At 40.0% G+C, this 20717-nt stretch overlaps 1 protein-coding gene across 2 annotated transcripts in view; it reads left to right on the forward strand.

Moving 5' to 3' along the window:
- LOC139936020 (nuclear pore complex protein Nup98-Nup96-like) overlaps positions 1-20717 on the forward strand; it is a 90457-nt gene that overhangs the window by 3852 nt on the left and 65888 nt on the right. Inside the window, exons 3-8 of one of the 2 annotated variants that reach the window (XM_071930718.1) lie at positions 843-881; positions 8060-8221; positions 9196-9336; positions 15619-15779; positions 16956-17063; positions 20359-20545. In XM_071930718.1, coding sequence (XP_071786819.1) covers positions 843-881; positions 8060-8221; positions 9196-9336; positions 15619-15779; positions 16956-17063; positions 20359-20545 — 798 coding nt within the window. The remainder of the gene's footprint in view (positions 1-842; positions 882-8059; positions 8222-9195; positions 9337-15618; positions 15780-16955; positions 17064-20358; positions 20546-20717) is intronic. The other variant, XM_071930719.1, reaches the window with a different exon arrangement.

Genomic DNA, 20717 nt, shown 5'->3' on the forward strand with positions numbered 1-20717 from the left:
TAGTTGATACAGCGCAAATTTTTCAATTTTGTTGTTGTCCGTGTGCGATATTTTTTGTCCGGGGGCCTGACGATTTTGTCCGGGCGCGGCATTTTTTGTCCGGGTGCATTTGGTTTTTTGAGAATTTTGTGGAGAACCCTGTTGATGGGAAACTAGTGTACCCTCCTTGGAACACAGGTTTTAAAGGGAACACTTGAACAGATAATCTTGGCTGATTTCACATAGCACTAGAGCCATGTTCCCATTAGACTTTTTCTTCTGCGGCCATGTTGAAAGTTACTGTGACTGGGTGTAATTCTGTGCATTCCAACCTGCAGCAGATTTCACGAAACTTTACGCAACTGCGTAAGTCCACCAATGCAACGTTTATGGCGCAACTTACGCCATATGCGTTGCGCAAGTGGACTGACGCAGTTGCGTAAAGTTTCGTGAAATCGGCTGTTGGACTTTAATCCCGCGACATTTGACAGGGTGGTCGCAGTTAGCTTTACAGCGCAGTTCTCATTGGACAGCCCTGTTAAATTACCAAGGCTGTGTGGGAGTCCACGACTTTTTTCTGCCTGTTAGTTTTACATCATGTTCGTGGTGAGTTGACATGGGAGTTCAGTTTACTATGCGTCCCCATTGGATTGAATGTTGTCATTCTGCAGAAAATTTGCAGGACTTAAACAAAAAATTGAGGATATGTGAACATGGCGTTAGATTCATCTTAGGATAAGTTTTGTACTGTGACATCACACTTTGCTTAGCAGTACTGTAAGATTGATTTGCAGTTAAGAACAATCTTTAGCCCTTTGTGAAATCGAGCCAGTTAAACAAGAAAATCAATGGTCTCTTAACAGGTAACTTCTCTTCCCCACATTCTACCCCTCATGGTCAGCGTAAGTTTGCTTTCTACATGTTGATTCACATCATTTGCACTGGAGGCTCTTGGAGACCCTTTAAGCATATCACATCACTGTTTCTGCACTACCTCTGTTTATTGTATTTTACTGTACACGTGCAGACAATTTCTAAATCACGTATCATATACACTGTTATGATTTTGACTGAATACCTGAAGGAAATTAAGTGAGAGGGTTTCATTGCCTTTGGAACAGTATGACTTTGATTTGAGGGTCTAGTTTTATTTTCAACAGTTAAGTTCCAAGCTTCTTTCTTAAACATTAATTGTATTTCAGGAGATTAAACAACATCAATTAGGTTTTAATAATGTGATTTATATACAATTGTTGACGCGATGACTGGTTCCATGGCGTATTGTACATCTGAGGAGGGAAATGGCAGCCGATGCAAAGCCGAGGGTGCCATTTTCCTCCGAGGGTGTACGAAACCCATGGACCCAAATCACATCGTGCAATATTTGGTTTGTTATACCTTGGTAACATGATTATTCGGCTTCTCAAAGTTCTGCTGTCATCTTCAAACGTTATTTTGACGAGTATGCATAGTTTTAAGCAGACGAACAGTTGTTCAAACACGTAACAATTTTTCACTGTACCCCCAAACCCGCGGCTGTTTTGTACTAAGCGCTAGAAATCGACCAACGCTGGGAACGATCAAAGTAATGTACACCGGTTAACAAAATTCATGTTACCTGTCGCGCCATAGTACATGCGTTTTTGTTGCACGTCATGTGATTGGTTCTCGACCAATCAAACTTCTAAATTTGTAACCAAGGTATAACAATGTAGAATGGCTCATGAAGATACAATTAATGCTTGATGTCAAGGTTGTAGCTACCACGGTCGGAGCCGGTCGGCTATCACCGGCCCCAGCTTTTGCCGACCGGGATCCAGCAAAAAATATCAAACTCCGACCGGCATAAATTTATGTAAAACTGTTTTAAATGCCATTGAAATAAGTGAAAAATAAAGAAAACAATCCTGTAAAACTCCTAATTAGGTGTGTATTTTATTTCTGTAAAAACAATCAAAACAATTTTCTCTCCAAAACCGCGATGTTCTCCGTGATTGTTGCTTAAAAATAAGCCACTTGAATGCTGCGAGTTCATGGAGTACTAAAAAAAGCACGCACAATCTCCGGCGTGCGTGTAGTATCCATGATGCACAAAACCACATGGTTAATACTCACACGGTAGCCCACTGGTTCATGCAGCATGCACCTAACACACAGTCTTAACCAAGATTCCGCACGCTGTGATTGGCCATTGATGGCTGTTAATAAATCCATATTTATGATCTTCTTGGCTAGCCTTCTTCACAACACACGCTCACGAACGGAGTAAAGAATTGGCGAACGTTGTGCATCACGCCTGCAGACTGTATGCACAATGCACAGCCTTGGAGGAGTTCTAGTAACATGGACAACTTCTGCCAACAGAGGGCGTTGCGGGCCAAAGTTCATTGAATTATTTCTCAATGTGTGTTGTTGACCGATCGTTGATTCACGAAGATTTTGTTGCAAACGGAGATCAGAACATGTTCAAAACAAACAATTCTCAAACAACAAGTTCATTCAAATGGTTGTTGATAATTTAGGGCATAAATTAAGAGATAAAGTCGTCCAATTTTAGGGACTTCATTTCCGTGTTTTTTTAAATATTTTTTTTTAGTTTCAATTTTTTTTTGTACCATACATGCAGCAGGCTAGTGAAAAAAACCTGCGGGCGATCGTCGAAGTTGCATTAAATTTTTATTTAGAATTTTATTTAGATGATTTTCCTGTCTATTAATACTTGTTGGAAAAAAAAATGAAAAGACAAGAATCAATTTTTGAGTTTATTGAATGCACTTCGTTGAGAAATTGTCAATGAATACAACTCAGTGAAACATGGCTTTTCTATTTTACTAATGTGCTCCTTTTTGAAATGGAATAGTCTAGATTTTGCGGCAGTGATCGGACATGTGTCCCGTCATCCTGTGTTTCTGAACTTGTCTCTCCACTCTGCATTGCCTTCTGATGAATATATGCAACTGGAAGCTTTTCAATTGATAAATTCAACACTCAAAAATTCTGCCTAGTAGTCTATCTACCCTATTTTGAGATGGGATTTAAATCGTAAACAGAATATTAATTTTATTTATTTTACCCTAACATTTTACTTTAAAACTTAATAAGTATTTATTTTCTATGGCTCCCTGGACATGTTTTTTCCTTTGACAATGGCTATGTCAAGGCACAAATAGGCAAGAGAGAGCCTGGGGAACCCATCAAAGCTTAAACAAAACCTAAAAATCTTCAGCTTCCAAAGACGCTGCCCCTGTTGATCCCACCGGGTTGTGAGGCGCTACGCTGCCCCTACATGTACACCCACCCTCTCGACTATGCTCTCGACAAAATTAGCCGGCATCCAATTTGCCCTAGCTACAACCTTGCTTGATGTATTTCTCAAAACCACAAAGGGACAAAGCACACAGGTAGGAGTCGAAAGTGAACAAAATATTGGTCTTGAATGACATTCGAATCTAGTACATGCGTAAATCATAGACTTCAGAAAGGCTCAGCGAACACAAATACTTTACTTGGTTTCATCATGGAGCTATAAAAAGGACCGCTCCACGCTCTCATCCATTCTAGAAAAAAAGTTTGACCTAGTTTTGAAACATCCCATGATACCAACTTCAGGCCAAATCAACATGTTGGCAATTAGATAAATCGGTAATATATTTTTATCTTGTGCCCTGCGATAGAAAAACTAACTTGTATCCACGTAGCGTATTCTCCATTGAATCGGTTATAAATAATTTGTGACTGCGGATACACAGTGCTTGCTCTGAATGTGGTTTGGGAATTCCTGTTGGGTAATGTGTCAGCAGTTTATAACCAGTAGGTCATTATGGTCTAACATTGTTCTCATTCACTTATTGTATGCAAATGGATCAGGGCCCAATTTCATAGAGCTGCTAAGCACACAAATTTGCTAAGCATGAAATTTCTTCCTTGATAAAAACAGGATTACCAACCAAATTTCCATTTGTTGCATAATAGCTTGTTACTGGTATTCAGCTGTTGTTTGCTTATCCTGAAAATGATGTGGAAATTTGTTTGGTACTCCTGTTTTTATCAAGGCACAAATTGCATGCTAAGCAAATTTTTGTGCTTAGCAGCTTTATGAAATTAGGCCCTAGTTATCAGTGAAACTCAACACTAAAAAAATGAATTTCACACAAGTTGATACAAATTTATGAACTTCAAATTAGCGTCTAGGCAGTATTATAAGGTTTTAAAAGTGGTTATCATTTGAATGCAGCTACTGCAAATAGCCCTTCAATCAATCAATCAATCAATCAATCAAAGGTAATTTGTATAGCGCCTAAATCAAAAGTTTGCTCAGAGGCGCTGAGGCACAGAAGAAATAACAAGTCATTGATGGAAGGCCTCCTGAAACAAGTGGGCTTTCAGAAGTGCCTTGAATGTGTTGAGTGATGTTGTGTCCCTGATGTGATTGGGAAGTTTATTCCAGAGTTTGGGTCCATATACCGAGAAGGCTCTATCGGCAAAAGTGATGTGACTTGTTCTTGGAACTTCAAAGTATGGTGAACAGGAGCTGTTTGACCGAAGGAGTCTCCGTTCAGCACCAACTTGCAGAATGTCTATGATGTAATAAGGGGCTTGTTGATGTAAGGCCTTGAACATGAGAACGATGACCTTGAAGTCGATCCTTTGTTGGATTGGGAGCCAGTGTAGTTTGATTAGTTCCGGGGTGATAGAGTCGAACTTGCGTTTCTTTGTGATGAGTCTGGCAGCTGTTCGTTGCACGTTATTTAGCCTCCTTTTGAGTTTTTGGCTGATTCCAATCAGAAGACTGTTGCAATAGTCGAGTCTTGAAGTGACCAAAGTGTGCACTGCAAGCTTGGTTGCGTCGACAGTCAGTAGTCTGCGGGCCTTGCCGATGTTAGTGAGGTAGAAGTTGGCAGTCTTGATGATGCTTGAAACTTGCGCGGACATAGTCATTGCAGGGTCAAACATGACTCCAAGATTTCTGACTGGCTTGGTTTCGACTAAGACATCAACTCCTGCAACTTTAACTGATTGAAGATGAAACTTGGCGAGTTGTGCTCTGAAACCGATCGCTATTACCTCGGTCTTGTCAGCGTTGAGTTTGAGAAAATTAGTTGACATCCAGGCCTGTACCTCAGTTTTGCAGTCTTCGACTTTTGATACATTTTGAAGAACTTCAGAAGACTTGACAGGGCAGATAGATGTGTAAATCTGAGTGTCGTCTGCATGAATGTGTAGTTCCAAGCCATGTTTACGAATGATCTGTCAAACTGTAATGATGATACACTACACTTGAATAATATAAGCTTACACAGTGGTACAGTATGTTCAAAGAAATCAAATGATCAGCACTTAACCAAGGAAGGCAACTCAGTTAAAGTCACCTGGAAGTGGTATTTTTTCAAAATAAAGCTTTTGTCACTAATATATGTGTTTTGATGAGTGGAATGTGAATAAACAGTTAACTAAGGTTTTAAAAAATCAGTTATTATGTTATTTACAAATTTAAGAGTAGACCCCGACTCGAGAGGGCGCTGTTCGTGACGTCAATCGAGGCAGATTTTGCCTGTAATGCGTAGAGTAAACACAATTGCTAAGTACCTGTACGGACCAAGTCGTGAGTTTGTATTTCTTTTTTTCCAGCAATGCCGACCAGGTGTATCGCTGCTGAATGCAAAAAAACACTTTTTGAAACGTACCAACTCACGACTTGGACGTACATGTACTTTGCACGTGTGTTTACTATACGTATTGCAGGTAAAGTCTGCCTCGATTGATGTCACAAAAGGGGTAGGCGGAGTCAGCCCCCCAAACAACTTTATATATTTTTTAAACATGTAAATCGTGACAAACAATTACTAAAAAAATTGTTTTATTGTTGGTAAGCATATACTCTTATGTTTGAAAGAAAAAAAATTATATTTCCAGGTGACTTTAATTCCAGTTAGCATTAATTCCAGTTAGCTCTGCAGTCAGAAAATATGTATTTTACATGTTGTACAATTGATTAAAGGAACAGGTTGCCTTGGATCAGACAAGTTGGTCTTTGAAAAGCGTTTGAAACCGTTTGTTATGAAATGCAAACGGTTAGAAAGATTTTTAAAGTAGAATACAATGATCCACACAAGTATGCTTTGAAATTGCAGTCAAAATCTTGACTCCACAAAATGGCCGACTGTGTTTCTACGCGACGTAAAAGGAAGATGGTGCGATTTCGAGGCATGTTTGTGTGGATCACCATATTCTACTTTTAAACCTTGAGTAAGGTGAAGTCACATGCTAACCTTGGAAACACGATTACTTTATGGGTGGAATGTTTTGCAATTGTTAACACTGATATTTTGTCTTACATGATTAAAGGAACACGTTGCCTTGGATCGGACGAGTTGGTCAAAACAAAAGCGTTTGTAACCGTTTTTTGTAAAATGCATATGGTTGGAAAGATGTTTTAAAAGTAGAATACAATGATCCACACAAGTTTGCCTCGAAATTGCGTGGTTTTCCTTCTACTGTGCGAACTAACATGGTCGGCCATTTATGGGAGTCAAAATTTTGACCCCCATAAATGGCCGACGTGTTAGTCGACGAGGTAAAAGGAAAACCACGCAATTTCGAGGCATGTTTGTGTGGATCATTGTATTCTACTTTTACAACATCTTTCTACCCATATGTATTTTATAAAAAACGGTTACAAACGCTTTTCAAAGACCAACTCGACCGAACCAAGGCAACGTGTTCCTTTAAGGAGTAAAGCCCGGTTCATACTTCCTGCGAATGCCATACAAATTGTTGTCGTCACAAATTCGCGACAAATAATTCGCAACAGTTGAAATGTGCTCAACTCCTACGAAACATTTGACCTGTGACTATACATGTAGGCCCACAGCACATTGTGTTTTGCTTCAATAGCATGGACATTTTCTGATGAGGCTGGAACTAGTGATCCCTTCCAGGTTTAACTAAGATGGAATTGATGGTGGTTTGTTTTGCAAATCCTTAGGCCAAGGTGTTTCTCAAGATGACCGTATCTGAAATTATTTAACATGCTGAAAACTCTACTCACCACCACTACCCAACACTGCAACTGGTCACTTTAACTTAAATGCAACTTTTTTGTGTTATTATTCTTTTCTTGATTTCAAGCTTAACGTTATAGTATTTAAGACTGCTTGGTATTACATGCACCCATACTGACATCCATGTACATCACTCACTAGTAAGATAGGGTTATGGTTTTGGTTTACTGGTGGTTGTTATTAATTAATATAATATGAAGTGATCATGGATTTAAAGCTAATTAACCTTAACCAGTGCTGCAGGACTCGAGTCCAAGACTAGACTCAAGCTGGTCTTCTGTCTACTTTTTGTGGACTTGGTCTCAGGGCACCATGTCTCGGACTCCACCTTGGGCCCGGACTCAACCCATGGGACTCGGGGTGACTCGACTCGTAGATCAGCATGAGACCAGGGAAAGAGGGGGATACATGCAACTAAAGGCCCTTATAAATCGTCAATTATAGAAAAATATTGTTTTCCTTGATGCCTTGCCGGTGGCCTTTGCATGTCAACCATGCACCCTGTTTGTCTCAACTGGGTATGTCAGGTCTTACAAATGTAGTCTTGTTCAAGCCTATTAAATGGTGTTTTTTCTCCACCTGAAACAGTGCCCTCTTCTTGGTAAAACCTTTCAAATAAAATTGGTCTTGCATGACCAATTATGCGCAATGTCAGACTTACGGATGTTGCTATGTAGAGATTTAGTAAGAACAGGGCACTAAACATGACTAAAGGCAATGACCAGGGGGCATGTAAGCAATCGCCTTCGTTGCCTCCATGAAGAATCAGGCCTGCATCTACACCACTACCTTCAAATGTTTTTGTTGTTGTTATATTCCTGTTACGTTTTTAAATTAAACATTCTGTACCTAATTATAATCTGATAATTAATTTGTTTGACATTGTGCACGACATTCTCAAGTGGGGTATCTCCTACCCACTCTCCCTTCCCCTTGTGATGACTCCTCGGTAAATTAATCTCTAAATCCAAATCCTATAAATTCCCATTTTGATTTTGATCTGTTCCTCTTTTCCCTAGGTACTAATGCCTTTAGTGCCAAGACCCCAGGCACGTCTGGATTTGGAACGCCAACTGCTTTTGGCGCTCAGACTCCTTCTACTGGTCTCTTTGGGACGGGAACCAGTGCAGCAGGGGGGCTGTTTGGCAGTACAGGAAACACCTTTGGCCAGCCACCGTCAGGTACAGCAAGAAATTGAATAAATGTATCATTTCCTCTACTCTAAGAAGAATCAAGAATAAAGATAAACTTTTTGGCCTGCAGTGGATTGCACAAAGAGTTAAAGACTAGTCGTATATCAAATTTGGACAAGGTTTTACTCGTCCTAAACTCGTCCTTTCTTAGGACTAGCCTTACGTTTTTATTAATTCCTAAGAACAAGTCCTAAGTTAGGAATATCTTTTTGAAATCGACCCCTGCAGCTGGTTTCACAAAGCGCTAGGATTAATCCTATCTCGAGTTAGGACGACGAACCCGTCCTAACTTAGAATGGGTTAAGTGCGTCCTAACATTTTTCGGATACGGAACTGAACTCGTCCTAAGTCCTAAGATTAATCCTAATTTAGGAAGAGTTTGGTGGAACAGACGGCTGATCTCCTTTATCTGTTTGATCCAAAATGAAAACTAAATAACTAGACCTCATGTTAATATGAATCATGAAGGTGCATAGCGACATCAAATGACCTTAAATGGGATATGCAGTAACATATGACCTGACCCATGTTCATGTAACATGTTGTGGGCCTTGGTTGAAAAGACTTTTTCATTCTTGGATTTAAAGACACTGGACACCTTTGGTAACTCAAGAACCAGTATTCTCACTTGGTGTGTCCCAAAATATGCATTAAATAACAAATCTGTGAAGATTTGGACACAATTGGTCATCAAAGTTGCGAGAGAATAATGGAAGAAAAAACACCCTTGTAGCTTTCTCAAAAACTACTTTAGAGGGAGCCGTTTCTTACAATGTTTTATACTATCAACCTCTCCCCATTACTCGTCATCAAGAAAGGTTTTATGATAATAATTATTTTGAGTAATTACCAATAGTGTCCAGTGCCTTTAAATGAATGTACCGTTCCAATTATTAACAATTCAATGAAGTTTGTTGGGTGAGTTATATTAAGGTTTTTGTCTTGTTGTATGATGGGTCTAGGTATTGGGTTTGGTACTTCAAATACCTCTTCTGCAGCAGGGACGCTATTCAGCAGTACATCAAATGCAGGAACTACTGGACTATTCTCAACTCCATCAACTTCAACATCATTTGGTGCAGGAGGATTTGGAGCTGCCAAACGTAAGCAGTTCTTATTTCTTATACAAATTTGGTTTGCGGTAATACCATGTGTGTAATGTATCAATTTGCCAGGTAGATTTTGTTCTTTTGAGATTTGTCTTGCTTAATGTTCGACTACTGAGTAGATTTTCGGAATTCGGGAGACTTCTCAGTTCTGAAAAGAACTGTCCTGCTTTTTAACTACTACTACCTGGGCGGAATGTAGAAAATCAGCCGGGACTGCTATTTTAGGTTATTTGTGGATCGTTACTAACTTCACTACCCCGGAATGAGTTCTTTAATTGGTCTCAACGTTTCGACTAGCTTGCTCTAGTCATCATCAGGAGACTGAACAAGAGTTTTCTCTTGTTTTCTTCTGAGTTTGGTGGTCACAGCAAAGTCACACATGCTTAACCAGGGCTTAGGCCTACATGATACCAATGCTGAGTCTATTAGAGTCTACTTGGTCCCACACATTGTAGCGTTGTTATTCACTGCTAAAGTTCAAGTTTCTTACTTGCATAGTACATGTTTTGAGACCCTTTTTGATTGAGGCATAATCTTCCATTACAAATGAGCAGTGAAGGATCATTTTGTTTGTGTCAACTATGTAAGAGTGGCTCTCCTTTACACTCGTTGCTGGAAGTTGAAAATTACAATCAGATTAACTGGTATCCTCCACCTAGAGATTTGAATCAACTTATGGAATCCAGGGCTGCTTGGCTGCGTGATACCAGTTTGACTGTCAGCTGCCGGCCTTGAGGATATGAAGTATTATGAGATTAATATGTTGTATAGATTGCTGGCTCCAGATGCATAGGCTCAGACACCCCACTGGATGCTCCTTAGTCCACAGTGACTTCATAGGCAGCCAGTTTCCTGCTGTCACTGGTAAACTGACACCGTGCAACAAGTCTGCTTCTTCAGTAGGTGACAGAATGTAGAAATAAAACATGAGCCACATCAGTGTTTGGATCCACCTGGAGGAGTTTGTTGCCCCCCTCTAACATCCTGCCAGATTAATAAGTCACCAATGAACCTTTCACCTTGCTCTTGCAGTAGTACCCTGCCACCTCTTTCAAGAGTCGATAACATGTGCCAAATCCAGCATGATGTTAGTCGTACTCTACCTGGGGTGCCTCGCTACGCCTAGGGACCCCCCATTGGAGCTGAGGGGTGACTCACCCCCCTCCCTTGACCCATTGATAAATAAATGTTGTATATCATCATTATGATGAAGTCATTGGTGTAGAGTGGGAATGGATGAGTCTTGATGACTTAGTATACATGTTTTCCGCTTCACAGTGCTGATGTGCTTTCATTGGCCATACTGTTACATTACTGTCACGCTACTATTGTACAGTTTTGAGAATCTGTGAAGGTTGTCTCAAGTTGTCATTTTCAGACACATCGTTATCATGGTGGATATGTCCTTATGGCCTATTTTTGCAATGGGTCGATATTTCCCAGGATCAGGAGTGCCAGGTGAGTGTAAATTAGGGGCCTTTCTCAAACCTCGGCTTGGGCTCCGGCTCAGGCTTAGACTCCGTGCGCTGTGTACACAGCTTGGCCATTAACCTCCATTTTGTAGCAGCGCGTATTGCACAAACATCGGCATGCGGAGCTTGAGCCGGAGCCTAAGCCAAGGTTTGAGAAAGGCCCCTAGATCACTTATTGTCACAAGCATGGTCAGGTTCCCTACACAAATTACCCAACAGGTTATCTCTCTGTGGAATTGGGGTATAAGACTACCAATCATTCTTTCAGGCCCTGGGTGGGTTTCAACTTGATGTTGAAGTTAAACTGCATGAAGACGGTTGGTCTGAAATACAATTGACTATTTTGTGTACACTGCTTACATGTCATCATCTTAGAGACCTTATCTCTATGCTGTAATGTACTCTGCTTACATGCATTGTGACTATTCATGTAGGTGAGGATGTCTTAACTGCTCAGAAAATAAAACACAGGCATACTACTCGGGTGGGATTCAAACCCACGACCTTTTCAGTGCTATAATAGATGTTAAATTTGCATCGGGGATAAAGAATATTAATTTTTGGTTTTTACCCATACACCGATGTGTGTTAGCACTGTATACTCAGTACTTTCCCCGAGTCTTGTGAAAAAATATCACAGGCATGTTACTCGGGTGGGATTCGAACCCACGACCCTTGCAGTTCTAGAGCAGTGTCTTACCAACTAGACTACCGAGGTTGCCCGGCAGCTAGAGGCAGTTCGAATCCTATGTTTTGGCAGCGGGTACCGCAACGATATAATAGATGTTAAATTTGCATCGGGATAAAGAATATTAATTTTTGGTTTTTACCCATACACAGATGTGTGTTAGCACTGTATACTCAGTACTTTTCAGTTCTAGAGCAGTGTTTTACCTACTAGACCACTGAGATTGCCCGGTAGCTAGAGGCAGTTGGAATTCTACAGACTATCGAATAACCCCTTTGTTGCTATGAAAGTGGCCATAAACGTGTACATCAATGAGGCACGCAGCGTTCCTGGTTTGATTTTTATGGCACATGTACAGTACGCACACGCTCACAGACGCCATGTTTTGGGACAGGTATTTGAATGGTGACGCCATATTCGATACAGTCTATATTTTAGCAGCGGGATCCATCTATTTAAAAGTCTCAAAATAGTTTGAAGTGCAGAACTAAGGGTTGGAACTCGTCCTCATCAAAATACAATCCAACACTCCATGGTATTTAAACTGCAAAATCTGTGGACACAAATAAAAAGATGGCTTGGGTTTTAAAGGCTGTAAAGATTGTAGCTTGCTTGGCAGTCCCAACAGATAATATGCTAGAACAGATTTACTTTGGGTATGTTGTGCACTAAGTTAACTTGATTGTTTAGTATTTTCTTGGGTTGAGTAGTTACTTTGTGCTGGTCAAAGTTCCAGTTCAAGTTTAAGATCAAACTCATAAAAAAATAAATATAAAACTATATAACAACGCCCCTGATTGCAGAGTAGGGCTTTTAAAACCAAAGATAAATGTTAATATTGGGCTTCATGCAGGTTTTTGGGCTCGCATGCTTTTGTGCTTTGCGCTCAGAGTTTAGGTTTTTCTCTCAACAGCCTATCACATCCCTGCTTGCATCATTCACATTGACTTCAATGTTCAGGTTAAACACGTATGTATCTAATTTGATCCGAAATATAGAAACATAAATCAACTTGAGTGCCATATTTGTTAATTTGCTTTGACAACCAATACCACTCAACCATGGGTTAAGTTTTGACTAATCATCTTGGGGCCTGATGTAAAGTTGGATAGAGGAAAATGAAGAAGTCAGTCAATTTCAACTTTTCTCTTCAATGTCGATCGATCTCAAGGTTGGCACAGGGCCACTTTGAAAGCCCAAGAGTTCTCTTTTATGAAGAAAATACAAGGCCTATGTCCTTTTGAGAAACAAAATGTATGACGTGTATATGAGATTTGAGCCATTGCATGGTGAGGTATCAAAATATATTTGGTTTGCTGTAACACCATGTGTGTGTCTACTTGCCAGGTAGATTATGTCCTTAAGAAAACTTGTCTTGCAAAGTTTATTTTCAGAATTTGGGAGACTTCTCAGTTCTGAAAAGAACTGTCCTGCTTTTTAACTACTACCTGGACGGAAGGTAAAAATCAGTTGGGACTACTACTATATCTTTTAGTGGATCGTTATTAACTGCACTGCAGCGGAGTTGGTTATTAAGTGGTCCCAACGATTTGACTAGCTTGCTATAGTCATTGTCAGGAGACATGTAATTATTTAAAGAAAGAATACATCATTTATGTAGATTGTTGACACCAGCTTACATGTACATGAAAGTCACATTTGACACAGAAGAGCTGAACGGTCTAGTTCCTTGACTACTTATCACAGTTGGGCAGAGATCAGAGCAAAGTTGATCGTTGCAATGTCTGTTGAAAACCTCCTCCATTATGATCTGGAAAGTGTCAAAAACAAACTAGTGTGGAAAGTAAGGTATCTTGGTGCACATTTAAAAAAAAAGTATTAAAATTTGAACTCACAAAGTTTAACGTAAAGTTATTGAGACAGTAAATAATGTCATTTGTAAAACCTAGCTTGAGTGAAGATCCATGACTCTGGGTTCTATAATGAACTCATTGGATGTGACATTCGTCTTCCATGAGACCACAAATCAAATTGGAATGCCGACAGTGGGCAACCATACTTGCCAAGACTCCCCCTGGTGTGTTGCCATTTCTAGCTTGATCATACCTAGGCGCCACATGTTTGAATGTGTTCTCTTAGACGGCGGCCGATTTGAACAGGTGGCTAGGGGAGGCTGAATGTGATTCACACAAATGTCTTAATGTTTCAGGTCAATGCAAGTCAAACCTCAATAAGCTATGAGAGTTGCTGTAGTGTTGATGTATTTGAGGGTTTCCTTCAGGCCTGATATTTCATGGAGGCAATGAAGGCGATTGCCTCCATGCCCCCTGGTCATTGCCTTGGTGCCCTTGAACTGCTCCAGTAGAAATTTACAATTTCCTCATAGGGTGCTCTTTACCAAGTTGAAAATGCCTTGGTGTTCTTGCCCTTTCAACAATGAAGCACACATGCCTGTATAGACCTGAATACGTATTTGAATAGACCTTATGCACATGATGTCATATCAGTAGGGCGCCCTCACCTAGAGGTTGAAAAGCGGCCTATCATTGACCAAACCAGTGCGCTGTGTGTACAAATTTGAGCGTATTGATTCTTTTGTCATCGTTTTACCTCCAAGATGGTGGCTGGATGAAGTCAATGCAAATATGCTGTAGCTATTTAATGAGCACACTATACACAACATGCTAAAGAAAACAAAATCCCCTGAGTGAAGGTACACAGATTAAAGTGAAGTCAGAAACTGGCCCAGAATAATGCAAATTGTGAAATTAGTCATGCTAAAGTCTCTCTGTGTCCCTCCATGACAGTCTGTTCAATGTTGAGATGATATAACGACCTTTTTGTGGTACACCTTAATACATGTTTGGTGACTGATCCCCTTACTGGTGCTTTCCATGATATACATGTATCATAACCCGGGCCCAATATCAAATACGTTGCTTGACAAATTTCTCTGGTAAGCACAAATTGAGTAGGGCACCAGTCGCATTGTTTTTAAATGTTGGCTGGTAACCTGTTTTTGCTAAGCAACATTTTCCTGTGCTTAGTGGGTTTTTGTGCTTACAGGCTTTATGAAATTGGGCCCTGGGCAAAATCCCTTCCTTTAAGTGTTAAATGCTCTTGTAAAATTGAGGTTCATATTCAAGACCAAATAGCTGTAAATCTTAACATGAGCACTCCCCTAAAGGCATCAGTGGCAAAATTCTGACTACAGGAAGGTTGTGCTATGGCAACCAGTGTTTGTTTGTCACAACCTTGTATTGTCTCGTTTGACAACTGTCCAAATTGGAGTCTGAATGTTTTAGGTTTCACCTTTACTGATGAATGTTGAATGAATTGAGCCTGAGTGTGAGAGGCCAGGTGCCATGACTGAGTGCCCCATGGGCTGTGGAGCTGTTGAGAGATGAAAGTATCAAGCAAGTCTAAACCACAGGTGTATGATGGCCAACACCCTCGTTGGAATTGACTCCTTTTCATTGACTCATTGATCATGATATCACACAACTTGTAGTCACTAGTCACACCCTGTCTTAATCATTGACATTATTTTTTTTTTATGATTTCTTTTAAAAATAGCTTTTATTTCTTCTTTGTGAGAGATTTTCTCAAAATGTTTTGTTTGTTTATAAAATGTGTTAACTGATTTCTGTATTACTGTGATTCAATCAGATTATATTTTGGCATCCAAACTGCTCTGTGTGCATAGGCTCTAATGAGAGTTGACTGTAGTCAGGTGGTGGGTACAAGTTAGTTCAGAAGTCTTACTCCTTTGGCAAAAATGGTTTTAGATGAGGCCGTGCAAAATCAGGGATGTGATTTCTCCGCTTTTAACCGGAAATCCTTTTTATTTTATTTTCATTTAGATCAAATTAATAAACACATTCAACATAAAACCTTATAAATTACCCAAGATTGCAGAATAGGGCAGGCCTGATACTTCACGGGGGCAACCCCTTGCCATTGCCTTGGTGCCCTTGAAATGCTCCAGTAGAAATTTACAAATTTCCTCATAGGATGCCCTTTGCCAAAGAAAAAATGCCTTGGTGTTCTTGCCCTTTCAAAAACGAAGCATACAGGCCAGGGCAGCTTGAACAGCTTGATCATACATATCTTTATTACCGTTATAATTATGATTGTTGTTATTGTTTCTTTCAGCATTTGGAGCAGCCCCTTCTACCGGTCTTTTTGGCCAGACTGCTGCAGCCACAGCACCATTTGGCCAGGCAGCTGCAGGAGCGAGTACCCTGTTTGGTGGTGGAGCATCATCAGGATTGTTTGGTGCCACTGCTCAAAGTGGTACCACGGTCAAATTCGCTGTGAGTACCAAAATAGTACAAATATAATTATAATAATAACCAGTTTGTATATAGTGCTTTTCACATCCGAAGGGCATGTCAAAGCGCTTCACATTATTACCCCTGGTCACTGGGCCATTAAATTAATTTCTTAAACCATCTCAGCTCCCTGGGAAGTGTGCAGCCTGTAGGGTCAATGACTTTTCGTTTCAGAAAAGGGCAAGTTCCGTTTTACTAAAACATGAATTCTGTCTCAGACACAATAAATTGGAATGGAGAGCTGTTGATAGTATAAAACATTATGAGAAACTGCTTCCTCTGAAGTAACGTACAGGTATGCAACTCTTCCGAAGTTAGCAGAATTCCGCGTTAAAAAAACAAAAAACAATGCACCTTAGAGCATAATAAACCTCATTATTTGCTAGGGTACCATTGTGGGTCTTGTGTCCCGTGGCGTTTCGGCTGCCTCGCTCCGCACTTGCGTTGTGCCTTCGAAATGTGTCCTCTTGTTTTTTTCAACAGGCAGTTGCATGCCTGAACATAGTTCTTGAGAAAGAAGTCATTTCTCACTAAAATATTTGAATTGAATTTGAGACCTCAGCTCAAATTCAAGAATCTGGAAGCACACAATTTTAAAGCAGCTCATACTGAAACCAAGCAACATTCCAAGTTATTCTTTTCCAATGACTCACACACAATCAAGACATGTCAAGTCTCCCGAGCTCCAAAATGTCTGACAGCAAAGTTTTAATCTCAATCGGTTTTGACAGCTTATGGAAACACAGCTAATGTTGCATTTCCAATAGGGACTTGTTATCAGATTGCACAAATAATGTATTATTGCAATAAACTGCCATCATATCCTGTAGGATTGGATCAAATGAGGGTTTTTTTTGTGAAGATGTATTAAAGGCACTGGACACTATTGGTAATTACTCAAAAAAATTGTTATCATAAAAACTTACTTGGTAACAAGCAATGGAAGAGCTGTTTATAATCAAAACTTTGTGAGAAACGGCTCCCTTTGAAGTAACATCATTTTTTAGAAATTGTTAATTTCTCACTCAGACTTCAGCTGCATTATTTTATTATGCATCTGAAAGCACACAGAGTAATGACACAGAATGACCATTTTTAGGCCTTGGAGCTTTTTGAATTGATACTGATTGAATTAATGTTCATGTTCTTTAATTACAGCCGGTGACAAGTACAGACACAATGGTTAAAAGTGGAGTTACAACTAACGTCAGCACAAGACACCTGGTTATTACAGCCATGAAGGAATATGAAAACAAATGCTTTGAGGTGTGCTCACAACTCTTTTTGCTTTTCTCACCCCCCCCCCACAATTTAGACCCTGTCATGATTATTTTAAATGTTGATGTGAAATGATTAATGCTGATATTGACGCACATGGACAGATTGGTAATGGTCAAAGCAGCCCTGATACTTCAGCTTATAAGGGGCAAGGCAGTTTTGCCTTGACTTTTTGTAAAAATTTTGGGCACCAAGGCAATTTTCAAAAATTCACAGCAACCATAAAAAACCCTAAGATTTTTTCCATTTCAATGGATGATTGCTTCATATACCCATGATCATGCAGTAAAAAGAAATCATTCATATAACTCGACAAATTAAACAAAAAAAAAAGAAAAAATCTTACACTTCACAACAAAATAATATTTCTGTTCATACGGAATCCTACTATAGTATTGGTCATGCACGTTGTGTAGTTTTTCGTAGAGACGCTAAAATTCCCACCTAATTGCACCATTTCGACACGTTGTTGACAGAATGAGTGCATGCGGTGCGCGACGACTACATCTAGCTGTACATGGTGTACATTACATGTACTAAGCACGCAATTTTGGGGGAAAACCACATGTGCAGACATGCCGAGTCTTCGTCTCAAGGTGTGTGTTGGTGGTTCGAGTAATGTTATCAATAGAGGGCGTTTAATCTCACGCTATCGCATTGTTCTGAAACGCCCTCCAGTGTTCAATGTTTCTTGTAACTTGTTGTAAAACGCCAAGAACAACGACTAGTGGGCCTAAAATTTAGTGCGTGAAATTGGGTTCTATTTCTGTGCATAAAATTTACACAGACATCTGGACTTTTTGGCATATTTCCAAATTGGACATCAGTAAATATAAAAAAAAAATTCAGATTTTTGTAGGGCATTGCGGCAATCGGTAGGGGCAACGATGGCAATGCCGTCGTTGCCGTCGTGAAGTATCAGGGCAGTCAAAGACCAGGATCCTCACAGTGACCCAACTTATAAATGAAATTGCAAATCTGTAAACATTTATATGCAATTGGTCATCGGAGACACTGTTTTCAACCATCCAGTTTTGTTTACCATGACTAACTTCAACAAAAATTATGTGAAAATCTGTAAAACAAATTTAAAAAAAACTTGCCAACATTGTGAAACTCTTTAACTCAATGATTTATCTTCAAATTTCTTCACTCCTGTCGTATTTTAAATGTGAAATCTTTCACAGTCTCCTGACGATGACTAGAGCAAGCTAGTCGAAATGTTGAGACCAATTAAGAACTCACTCTGTGGTAGTACAGTTAATAACGATACATCAAAGTCTCAAAGTCAAAGTCTTGCCCCCTCGACCCAATTCCATCTTGGGTGTTGAAGAGATGTCTCAATGAACTGTTACCTACTGTGTGTGATATTGTGAACCACTCTATTACATCTGGGGAAGTACCAGGCATCTTTAAAGAGGCTCAGTTGACACCACTGATTAAGAAACCAACACTTGACCCGGAGTCCTTAACCAACTATCGTCCAGTTTCGAATCTGTCTTTTATCTCAAAAATCACAGAGAGATGTGTCGCAGCACAGTTGACCAGTCACCTCGACATCTACAACTTACATGGTGAAAGACAGTCAGCTTACTCGACAGAAACTGCACTGCTTCGTGTGTCAAACGACATATTGCGATCGGTCGATGCACATGGAGAGGTGGTTCTTGTTCTTTTAGATTTGACGGCCGCCTTTGATACCATAGATCATGGTATTTTGTTGCAGAGACTCTCAAATCGCTATGGTGTTAACGGAACTGCACTCCAATGTTTTCGGTCCTACCTCTCAAACCGTGCACAAGCAGTCATGATTGACGGCACCCAATCCAAACAGTTTCCACTTAATGATGGAGTCCCACAAGGTTCTGTGTTAGGCCCGTTGTGTTTCACAATGTACACTGCCCCTCTCGAGGATGTTGTAAGATCATCTGATGACATCGAGTTGATGTCATATGCAGATGATACTCAACTCTACATGCTTATCAATCCATCTGAGAGAGATGCTGCAACATTACAGCTTGAGCAGTGTGTTCAGAATGTGAAATCCTGGATGACGGCAAACAAGCTCAAATTAAACAGTGGAAAAACAGAGGTCCTGCACATCACATCTAAATTCATGTGCCATTCAATACCTGTGGAGTGTCTCCAGATCGATTCGGAGTCTGTTCAGACTGTTCCTTCAGCCTGAAATCTGTGGGTTACCTTCGACAACAACCTCAGAATGACTGCTCACATCAATAACACTTGTCGGTCAGCGAATATCGCTCTGCGAAAGATCGAGCGAATCCGCAAATACTTTGACCAAGCAACTGTTGAAAAGCTCGTTCACGCATTTATCACCTCGCGACTGGATTACTGCAACAGTGTATTATTTGGTCTGCCAGAGCGTGAGCTTGTCAAACTGCAACATGTTCAAAACTCTGCAGCTAGACTGGTTGCCCGTGTGAAAAAACACCACCACATTACTCCGGTCTTACATGAGCTACACTGGCTGCCAGTTCGCAAACGAATTGAGTTCAAGATATTGCTGCTAACCTACAAAGCACTCCACGGACTTGCACCAAAGTACATCTCGGACCTACTCACTGAACACAGACCTACACGCTCGCTGAGATCCGGTTCCAAACATTTGCTCAAACCTGTCATAGGTGATAGGTCATAGGTGATAGGTCGTTTGCATCAGCCTCACCAAAACTTTGGAATGAACTCCCCACAATTATCAAATGTGCTGGGTCATTAGAATTGTTTAAAGGTGCTCTCAAAACATATCTTTTCAGTCATTAATTGCTGCTGGTTCAATGTATATTAGATGGATTAAGTTCTTGTACTTTTTAGTATTTTTAATATTTCCATTTTTATGTGTTAATATATCTTGGTCTGTTGTTTCTAATGTCTTAAACTTGTATCTAGTTTTGTATGCATTGTTGAATCTTTTTAGTCACTAAACCAATTTGTACATTTGCTAATTGCTAATGGTTTGATGTATATTGATGGATTAATTTTTTTGTATTTTTAATATTTCTATTTTATGGGTTTAGGCCCTTTATATTATATCTAGGTATGTTGTTTTTAACCTTTTGTCGGTGATTATTCGGTTTAATATTATTTTGCCTCTATGATTTTAATTGGTCTTGTTTCTGTTTAGCCTTTTAGTTTTTATTGTTAGGCGCATAGAGGAATCTTTTATTCATAATGCGCCTTATAAATGCTGTTTATTATTATTATTATGACATGCAAAGCTTCAAACAATACTTAGTTATCTTTCAAACTGTTTACTTGACAGGAATTGCGAATGGAGGACTATGCAGCCAACAGGAAAGGCTCGTCTGGTTCCAGCCTCCTTGGTCATGGTATGACCCAAGTAGACAATAAACCTGCTAGTCTATTTGGTCAACAACAACAAGCTGCTGCCTCCTCTGGAGCCGGATTCACATTTGGGCAAAACAAACCAACATTTGGAACAGGGACATGTATGTACTGATTGTGAAGGTTATTCATAAATACCCCAGACAGTTTTGTTATTCCTATTGGTTGAGAGCACATCACGGGGGGTGTTTAAACGGCTGATAAAGACATAGTTGGAGCTGTTTAAGACTGGCTGGCTTCGCATAAGCTCATGTACGCCAATTCACTTACATGGAA

The sequence above is a fragment of the Asterias amurensis genome, chromosome 4 (assembly GCF_032118995.1).
Source record: "Asterias amurensis chromosome 4, ASM3211899v1".
NCBI classification, from domain to species: Eukaryota; Metazoa; Echinodermata; class Asteroidea; order Forcipulatida; family Asteriidae; genus Asterias; species Asterias amurensis.